This window comes from Arvicola amphibius, chromosome 11 (genome assembly GCF_903992535.2).
Source record: "Arvicola amphibius chromosome 11, mArvAmp1.2, whole genome shotgun sequence".
NCBI lineage: Eukaryota > Metazoa > Chordata > Mammalia > Rodentia > Cricetidae > Arvicola > Arvicola amphibius.
The window spans coordinates 394,048-405,000 of NC_052057.2; the positions used below are offsets into that span (position 1 = coordinate 394,048).

Here is a 10,953-nt window from a genome sequence, read left to right on the forward strand (position 1 = left end):
GCCTGCTCTGTGAATCCTACTTCCAACCTCACATTGTGAGCCAGTGAGTCTCACTCCTCAACCATGATCATCAGTCCCTAGCAGAAAAGATGACTTCCAGCTGGACCTGGCAGCACACTCGTGAAAATCCACACGATTAAACAGCATAAGGGGATACATTCTAGGCTGCTCCCCACCCCACTTCCTCTTCTTTCATACTTCTAACCTCCAGAGACTTCACATTCTCTTCACGAAGCCCACATTATCACAATGTTGTTTTACTTCTTTTTCCTGATGTCAGTGTATAAAAGTACTTCAAGAGTTTAGTGAAAGAATTAGCTAAATAAAAACTGTGACAAAATGAATTACTGACAGAAGGAATAGGATCAACCCAAATACCAGGAAGTATAGAAAGCAAACACGTGACAATAAGTGATCAATAACCTGGAAACAGGGGGTCTCTCTACACACAAATACCACATGAACACCTGATTTAAGTGTCAGGCATTACTCCGTCCTGGACATAGAGGCTACAGGTTAGCCAGGAGTGGTGATGTTGACTTGTGGTCCCAGCTACTCAGGAGCCAGAGACAGAAGGCTGATTTAAATCTGGGAGTTTGAGACTAGCCTGGAAACACAGCAAGACCCCATCTCAAAAGACTGAAAAAAACTTTAAATAAGAAATTGGTAAAAAAGTAAATATCTATTTAATAACAAGGGAGATAATTAAGAAACAGAGAGACTAAAGAAAGTGACAGACATGAATCTTACCATAACAACAGCAGCATTAAATGTGAACAGAGTAAACACTTCAATAAAAAGGTTGTTCTGCATAAATAAGTAGAATTAACAATTTGCTATCTGTCTGTCTGTCTGTCTGTCTGTCTATCTATCAAACTATCTAAACACCACATTCTATCTATCTATCTATCTATCTATCTATCTATCTATCTATCTACTATCTATCTATACACCACATTTTAGAATTAAAGCCTAAATAGGGGCAAGTTAAAACTAGGAAATGTAGACAGCAGTCATTAAAGAACTAGAGATGTCCTAGTAACATCAACCTATAACACGGAAAGGCCTAGGGACTAGACTTGGTGAGCGCACATTTAATTCCAGCACTAAGGAGGCAAGGACAGGCAGATCTTATGAGTTCAAGGTTAGCCTGGTCTACATAGTGAGTTCCACAGTGAGACCTGATTCAAAACAAACAAACACAGTCATGCAATCAGGTAACAGAATAATTTGTAATTCACCAGTAAGACATAATGATAATGAGCACTGTAAGAACTGGAAACACCCCCCCCACACACACATACACAGTTACCAGTTCTAATCCCTGGAACATGTAAACAAAGAAATGACTTTGCAAAGCCATTAAATTGAGTATTCTGAGATAGGAAAATTATTCTGGTACACCAGAGAATAAGCAGGGCTCTAAATATAATAACAATATCTATGTGTGTGTGTGTGTGTGTATGTGTCAAGAGAGGGTGTGTGGAGTGGGGCTTTATCTAGAGAAGAAGACTGTATGAACACAGAGACACGTGTCTTCTAGGAGAAATCTGATGCTGATTTTAGACTTTTGGTCTCTAGAACAAAAACAAGTTTCTGCTGTTATAAAGTACTAAATGCTTGTAGTGGTTTATCCCAGCAGCCAGAAGGAATTAATAACAGCAGAACCCAATACTATAAAAGGTAAAATCTGACAGCCAGCCAATACTTAGAAACTTCAAAATCTTGTTGAGAAAAACTGACAAAATTAGGTAATCACAAAGATATATAAGAAGACATGGAGACAATAAACCAATTTGAATAACTGACCATTATAGAATATCATAAAAATAGTAGAGTATTTATTTTTCTCAAGTATATAATAAAAATGACCCATAAAGACTCATGTGTTAAATAAAAGTCTGCTCTCCAACTGCAACAAAGTTGAAAATACAGATAAAAAGAAGAAAAACCAAAAATATTTGAAAATTTAGTAACACACATATCTTTGAAAAAACAAAGAAACAGAGGAAAGCTTACACGAAATATCTAATAGAAAGTAAGGCTTGGAGGAGTTTACAAACTAACAAGTGTTGACAAACATGGGTAAGAAAAAAAGTTGGCTTGAGTTACCAAGGAGTAGTATGAAAGTGTTACCACAGGAACCTTAGAGACAGCACGACAAGGGAACACTGTTATAAAAATGCTAACTCATAAATTAGTCAAATTCCCAGAAAGACACAGATCACTAACTCATTAAAAAACAGAAAATTTGAACAAACCTATAGTAACAAGAGAAGTGGTAGAGAGTTAAAGTCTTCAAACTTTCACACTCAGATAGCAACTGCAATAATTTCCATCAAATATTTAAAGAAGAAATCATGTGAATTCTTGCAGTGTGCCACTAAGAGGAGAAGGAACACATTACTCATACAATATTCACATTTTAATTTTTGTTTCCTGAAAAACCCTTTGGCTGTTTTGGATAACAAAGTTCTTCATTATCTCCTAAGTTTACGGGTTCAGCTCTACATTTAAAGCTTTAATATGCTTTTAACTTTGTAGCATATGATTAGTTTGCAACTATATTTTTGCTCATCTATCTCTTACAGGTTGAACTGTGTCTTCTCAAAATTCACTTGCTGAAGTCTAAATCTCACGGCACCTCATAATCATGGCCTTAGTAAAACAGGGTAGTAAGTCACAGCGCAGCAATGTGGGTCCAGATCTGAGGGTGTGCTTATGTAAGGGAGATCCTCAATGCAGAAACATGCACACAAAGGGGAGCCCATGAAGAGATGCACAGAGAATACGGTCATGTAAAAACCAAGAGAGGTCTGGGTAGAAAACTCCCTCACAACTTTCAAAGGCCTTGGTTATGTCTTTCAGTCTCCAGAACCACAATGCCCGTTTCCGCTGTTTCCACTCAGCTCAGGAGCTACTTTATGGAAGCCCTGGGTAATTAATGAACTATCTTGGCCCCATAAATGAAAAGTCCTTCCTTGCCCACAGATATGAAATACAAAGTGGACTTTCTTTATGTCCTGGTCTGTTTCCTGGCTTCCTGTTCTCTCTTCCAGCCAGTCTATTTCTCCTATGGTTGCCTAATTACTTTTATTTTTAAAAATTTTAATTTTAAATATTAAATTTAATTATAATTTTAAAATAAATGGGTATCTAGTTGACTTACTCTCTTTGAAATGTGGTCCTGCCCTAAGGGTTTGAGGCACAACAACCTGTGGCTTTTCAAAGTCAGTGTATCGTGGTCGACCAGTCATGATAGTGCAAGCCCACGATCCTTGCACTACAGGAGTCAGAGGCAGGACTATGAGGGCTAAGTAGTAAGAATTTTTCTTCTTTTACCCCAAGCACACACTAGAAACAGAGTTCACACCTTAATAATAATAATCCCTCTCCACCTAGAAACCAACCCAATCTTTTGTTGCTTACATTGGCTTTTCATCAAGATCATAAACAAATTAGGAAAGAGTTAAGAAAACAATGCATGGTATGTCTACTTTAAAAATGTATTGTTGATGTGTGTGTGTGTACATATGCATGTGTGTACGTGTGTGTGCGTGTGTGTGCGTGTGTGTGCGTGTGTGTGAGAACATTTTTTGAGAGCCATTCTTTCCTGTCATCCCAGGCTTCAGGGTCCCAGCCCTCAGGTTTACATGGGACATACTTTTATCTGTGAGCCATCTAGCCCGTTCTGGAGTCCTACTTTGATAAACTGAATATTTTATAGTAAATTATATAACAGTGATAATCTATTAGGTGGTACATCTCTTTTGCCTTTTTTGTTTGTTCTATTTGTTTTCGAGGCAGGGTTTCTCTGTATAGCAGACCTGGCTGTCCTGGAACTCACTTTGTAGAGCAGGTTGGCCTTTTACTCACAGAGATCTGTCTGTCTCTGCCTCCGGATGTGGCACCACCACCCAGCATCTTTTGCTTATTTCTGTTGAGTCATTTTTAAAATTGAACCTTCCACAGCAATTATGTAACAGGACCCAAAAACAAACTAAAGGAATTTAAATTATTTTTCCAACTTCAGATGCATGTATCCCTGCTTTCTCAGATGGAGGATCTGTAGTTGAAAATTATTATTAGAACTACAGCCACCACAGCTGTTTATATTCTTGTCCATGTAATTATCAATGTGGTAAATAATGAAAAGGCAACTAGAAAACAAACGATATGAGAAAAATGTTAGTTCCTGACATTTGACTGAAAAAAAAAAATACTGTCTATAAGAGGCAGGTTTTTAAAATGCTGTTTCCTTATAGCTCTCCTCGGGGCCAAGTGGCTCTCACTCTCACCACTTCAGCCATCACTTGAAAACGTCACATTTCCTGTTCAAGAGAGATGTTCTCCAAGATTGATCTAATTTACTCAGAAATGAAGTATCTCTGGTAGCTTAAGTTAAAAGGATTTAAATTATAGCGATAGATAGAGAAAGAAAAACCCTACAAGAGTACTGGAGAAGCAAAATCTGTGATTTCTATTTTCTGTCAAAAACAGCTATGAAAAAATAATAACCCTTTCAATTTGCTTGTACATCCTTGGATGATGTTGGAGAAGTATTAAAACATTTATTTTCCTTAACTGCTCAAATAAGTGATTGCCACATGACTGTTGGGAAGCAGTAGAGGAAAGAAAAGACACAGAATGTAGACAAATGTGATTCTGGTAACCTAGGGACACTGCATCAGCACCACGTGTGTGGACTATGTAGCACAAATTCCAATTGTTCTAAATAATAAAAACCTAGAGTCAGCTACCAGGCGTTAAGATCACAGAAGCAGAGCAGTCAGCCTCTAGAGAATTTTACCTCTACCAATGCTCAGACAAAAGGAGCAATCCTGTCTCTATGAATCCTCAGACTGCATCTCCAGACGACTGCATCTGAGCTCCTGTCTCCTCTCCCTTATATTCCTCTTCCTACCTAGCCATATCATTCCTGTCTCCACCTACCTAGTGCTGGGACTAAAGGTGTAAACCACCACACCTCGTTCTGTTTCTCTTTTAGGCTGAGTGAATCTTGTCTAGCACAGGGTGGCCTTGAACTCATAGGGATCTGTCTGCCTCTTCCTCCTGAGTACTGGGATTAAAGGTGTGTGCCACCACTTCCTGGCCTCTATGGCTAACTATTGGCTATCTCTGCACTCTGATCTTCAGGTAAGCTTTATTTGTTAGATTACAAACACAGTATCACTACAGGCCTGTGTTTATACACCTGCTATTTGGAAGCCTGGAAACACTAAACAGGCTAAACTATCAAAGAGGAAGTAACCTCTAAAGAGACTGGGATACTTTGGGCTTACTGGTGCAACAGTGCTGCTCCACAGATAGGTATGCAAACAAATGATAAAGACATTGGTCACTGTCCTTAGAGTGCAAATACAGTCTATATCCAGAAGCTAAACAAAACGATTCATGCTGAAACTGTTGAGAAATATTTTCGTCAGTGCTCTGGGTGTTCATGCTTTTTTTTTTTTGTCTTTTATTCAACTTAGACTTGACATGATGGGAGGAAATGTAATGTATGTCCACTACTGATAAGCACTGAGCATCCTAAACCATACATTTTATATTATTTGAAAGTATTAAAGTCTGTTTTGCTTTTATTTCTAAGCAGCATTTGGAATAATTATTCTTCCCAAATACAGGTAAAACAGATCAATCTCAGGGATGTGATTGAGATTGTTTTGATTTTACTGGATTCCATATGTTCAGAACAAAGAGACTATAACTTATCTAAAAGAATAAATTTGGGTGGCTTTTCCTTCTAAAATAAGGAAAACATTGCCTACTGTACATAGGGCATCACTTAGCCAGTCTACCAATCCCACATTTAGACCTTCATTACCTACACAGAGCACCGAGGGAAATGCTAGCTAAGACAGCAGTCACAGTCTGGTGATACAAGCAGAAACTATAACAGTACTGATCCACCAACAAAATTGTATGATACTAAAAATATCCAATCCCCTTGAGTTACTATTTAAGCAACCAGATACTTAAAAGAGAAATGTTTGATATCTTAAATTAAGCATGTCAGTTAATTAATTCTGTGATCCTCAGCTACCAACCGGGTGATGTGGAATCTTTCCTTATCCACTGCCCTATGGATCATATGTTCTTAGTGCCGGCTTGTTCCACAGGAGACAGCTGCAACACTATATCCCTGCTCAACCTGAGGACCATCTGACTTTAATTGTAATACACAGCTTGATGTGGCTCTGGCTATGAGAAGCCAAAGTATCATCTGTAATAATCTGGAAAAGCAGAAACCTGCCAACAGAGGGCTGGAAACAGGGGCTTGTGCTGTCTGGCTGCCTGACGGGCTGCAGGAAATATGATTAATGAGTAAGGTATAATGATATCAGGAACCCGATTAGCACCACAAAAAGGTCACAGATCAAAGTAGTATGCATTTCATGAGCTAAAATCATTGCATAAAAATCTGTGAACTTGAAGAGGTAAACCCAAAGAGGATGGACTCAAACCTTATGTGATAACATGCTAACAGCTATGTAAAACACCGATAGCAATTTAGTCACCGATAGAAAGTTGGAAGAAACTGCAAAGTGCACCAACATGCCCCGCACTGGAGAAAAGTGCATCAACATGCCCAGGCACTGCAGAGAAAAGTGCATCAACATGCCCAGGCACTGCAGAGAAAAGTGCATCAACATGCCCAGGCACTGCAGAGAAAAGTGCACCAACATGCCCAGGCACTGCAGAGAAAAGTGCACCAGCTGCACCGCACTGCAGAAAAAAGTGCACCAACATGCCCCACACTGGAGAAAAAAGTGCACCAACATGCCCAGGCACTGCAGAGAAAAGTGCACCAACATGCCCCACACTGGAGAAAAAAGTGCACCAACATGCCCAGGCACTGCAGAGAAAAGTGCATCAACATGCACCGCACTGCAGAAAAAAGTGCACCAACATGCACCACACTGCAGAGAAAAGTGCATCAGCATGCCCCGCACTGCAAAGTGCACCAACATGCCCCGCACTGCAGAGAAAAGTGCACCAACATGCACCACACTGCAGAGAAAAGTGCACCAACATGCCCAGGCACTGCAGAGAAAAGTGCACCAACATGCCCCACACTGCAGAGAAAAGTGCACCAGCTGCACCGCACTGCAGAGAAAAGTGCACCAACATGCGCCACACTGCAGAGAAAAGTGCATCAGCATGCACTGCACTACAGAGAAAAGTGCATCAGCATGCCCCGCACTGCAAAGTGCACCAACATGCCCCGCACTGCAGAGAAAAGTGCACCAACATGCATCACACTACAGAGAAAAGTGCATCAGCATGCCCCGCACTGCAAAGAAAAGTGCACCAACTGCCCCGCACTGCAAAGAAAAGTGCACCAACATGCGCCACACTGCAGAGAAAAGTGCATCAGCATGCACTGCACTACAGAGAAAAGTGCACCAACATGCCCAGGCACTGCAGAGAAAAGTGCACCAACTGCACTGCACTGCAAAGAGCTTTGTTCACCACACATGCACACAGCTTATTTTAGAATGAACAATTAAATTCTTTCATAAAGGCACAAGAATAAAATCAAATAATTTCTTCAATTATGAATTATATTAAGAGATAGACATTCATCTCTATACTATGTTTGCATTTGATTTACAGTGAATTTTTATTTGGCTTTGTTTGAGACTATAACCTAATTTGGACCATTAAGTGTAAAGATTTGTATCAAAGTCATGGACAGTTCACCAAAGTACATCTGAGTACCAACAAAGACTATAAGAGAAATGGTAAACATTATTAGTCATAAAGGTTTCAACAGGTACCTACTAGAATATCTAAAGTGCCTAATAGTGGCAATAACAAGCCTTGTGAAGGACAGAGAAAACCCCAAATTTCAAACATTGATAGGAATACAAACCAGACCACATAGATAACATACTCACAGCAAAAACTCCATTCCCAGAAATCTCAAGCAAAATAACAGATGTTCACAGTAACCCATATACACAAACATTCATTATAGTCCCAAACTGAAAAAACACCTGCCAATAACAATTAATTGCTAAAATACCTAATCTATATATCTATACACTGGCCAATAATATTCAATAACAATACAAAGAAATTAATTACTGCTATGAGGAGCAATATGGATGGATCTAAAAGAAAATCTTGCAAAGTGATAGAACGCAGGCACAAGGCAACATACCGTATGATGCCATTAACTTAAATTTCTATAAAAACAAAACTACAGGGGTACAATGCATGGCAGTCTGGGGACAGCAGGGTGGTTTCACACCGAGTGGAGAGTGGCCCAAAGAAACTTTCTGAGGTTATAAGGACATTCTGAAGCTGGATTGTAGTAAAATTATACTCTGTAAATTTAGTGAGGCTCATTAAAGGGTATAATTTTTAAAAAGTTGACTTATATAAGATGCAAATTATAGCTCAATGAATCTAAGAACAAACACGAGGATAAAACGGAATCACAATACAAATGTACCTCAATACTGTGTGCCCTGAGAACACCACACACAGGCACAGCCATACTTAAAGGCTGGCATTTCCTTTAGCTTCCTTCACGGCTAAGCTTTGTCTTGGACTCTCATACTAGTCAAATTAACAGCAAGAATCTGAAAAATGCTTGGGATACTAGTAAAATGCTTTTCATATATCACAATAATACCATGGTAACTAATAACATATAATCTGACTACTACTAACTATGCTCCAAACATAGCATTCAAACTTCAGAGAATAACCGAGGTATATTGCATACAAAAATGAAATTTTATACTAAAAATGTGAAATTATAAATTAAAAACAAAACAGGATTCAGGAAACTAACTTGTCTAGGATCCCATGATGGACAGTGTAGTGTGAGTGACTCACGATTGGAAAGTTTGGTTTAACTCTGACTCTATCATTCCACTGCCCTGCAGTATGTTTATTATGTGTAAAATATGACATGTCAGTAAGAATGGGACTATATTGGGATCTGAAGATAAAATTAAAATACAATTATTATTAAGAAAAATAAGGAATGTTACCCAGAAAATCTGAATATACTATTTTTGCTTGATCACAAAAACTACTAGTTAATTAAAAATATACTTTAAAAACATTTTTAGGTTTACTTATTTTATTGATATGATTGATTTGCCTGCATGTATGTATGTGCACCACATGTGTGCCTGGTGCCTGGAAGTCAGAGGAAAGCACTGGACACCTAGATCTGGAGTCACAGATTCTCGTGAACATCACATGGGTGTTGGGAACCAAATTTGAATATTCTGCAATAAAAGTTCGTGATTGCTAAGCTATATCTATAACCCAAAATCGCATTTTTAACATGGAGAATGTCAAAGACAACACTTTTAAATACTGAAAATGCTCTGTCATTGCAAATTTTTGTAAGACTTTAAAGGCAAAAAAACTATGTACCTACTTTGTCACAAGACATGCAACAGAGATCCTGATACTAACATGCTGCTTTTAAGTTCAGTAAATACTGTTTTTAAGTTTTCATACTCAAAATATATAGTGAAAAATTTTTCTTTCAAATTATTTATATATAAAATGCAACTTAAAGATGTTATTTAGTACTAAAATGTGCTAGAACAAAACACAAAATGATCCTTTCGCATCAAGAAAGGCTCATGCTTAAAAACACAAATGACTCTGCGGTCTCTAACATCATTTGTTTATAATTTTAAATTATCAGGAACATATATAAAACAGCTTAAATAATGGATGAAACAAACCATTATACTTAGAATTCAATATAATAATTTTTGAGGTATAACGCAGCTGGTGTAGTGCTGTATTATTTTTAGCAGTTCTTATCAGCTACAGTGTTTACAGGAAGGCAAGGGTTAGTATTTTACATCAACACATGACAGAGCAGATGACAGCAAGCTTACCAATCTGTTTATGCGAACAAACTCTTCTGAGGTTTTGGCCCAAGGAGGAAGTTCAACATCAGACACCACGGTCCCATCATCCATCACTCCAAGGTTGTAATTATTGAAGTTGACAAACATCTCAGGGAGATAATAAAATTCAGGAATCAATTCCTATATAAAAATGAAAGAAATGTTACTTCATAAAATATAGGATATGGACTAGATACGTGCAACATGGCATGATTATTTCCTATTACACAGAACAACAACAACAACAAATATGTACGTGATTGTCTTTCTCTTTGTTCAGTCTCCCACTTCTTGTTAAAAAAGAAGATCATGACCAGGAAAATGTACACAGCATCTTAATGAACATACCAAACAGGCTTTCCTTCAGGACACATTTCAAAACCTCAGAAACTCTTAAATTCAGGTAAGTAAGTAATAATTGAGAACCAACAAGATATAAATGGAGATTGTATGCTATAAAACTAACAGCCCAAGACAATTTTTTTAAAGAAGAAATATATAGAATTCACAGCAGAAAGCAATCGTTATACAATAAGGGTTAAAATGTTATTATTTTATTTCTTTGGTCTTTTTATTAACCACGTGAACAATTACTTGCATTTTAGCCACAGATAAACAGGAATTTTTACATCAAAACATAAAAGATTTTAAGATACTAACTCTAATAAAAGATAAAAATTTTCATTAGCCCAGAAAACAACATCCATAAGAAACTGATTAAATTAAAAATAACGGCTGAAAAATGAATATTTAAAAAGGAGAAAAATGCAGGCGGTAGGGCTTTGTGGCCAGGAAGCCCATATGTAACTTTTTCAGAGAACCTGTAGAGCAGATTTAAAATCCAGTCTTGACATGGGTCAGTGCTTCCGTGGTCTTTCAGAAACCCCCTCAGGGCCAGCCATCACAGGTCTGGATGTCCAAACAGCAGTAAAATAGAGGTCATCAGATTTTGGACAAGGTCGGTATGGACTTGCCAGAGCAGAAAAAAAGATGCAGCAAGAATGAAGCTGCTCTCACTTCCACGGTCCACGTGGAG

At 38.0% G+C, this 10,953-nt stretch overlaps 1 protein-coding gene across 3 annotated transcripts in view; it reads right to left on the reverse strand.

Annotated features, from left to right (window-relative positions):
• Window positions 1–10,953, reverse strand: part of Lrba (LPS responsive beige-like anchor protein) — a 481,883-nt gene that overhangs the window by 103,920 nt on the left and 367,010 nt on the right. For all 3 annotated transcript variants that reach the window (XM_038347328.2, XM_038347329.2, XM_038347327.2), the window contains exon 47: window positions 9,906–10,058. In XM_038347328.2, the coding sequence (XP_038203256.1) occupies window positions 9,906–10,058 (153 nt within the window). The remainder of the gene's footprint in view (window positions 1–9,905; window positions 10,059–10,953) is intronic.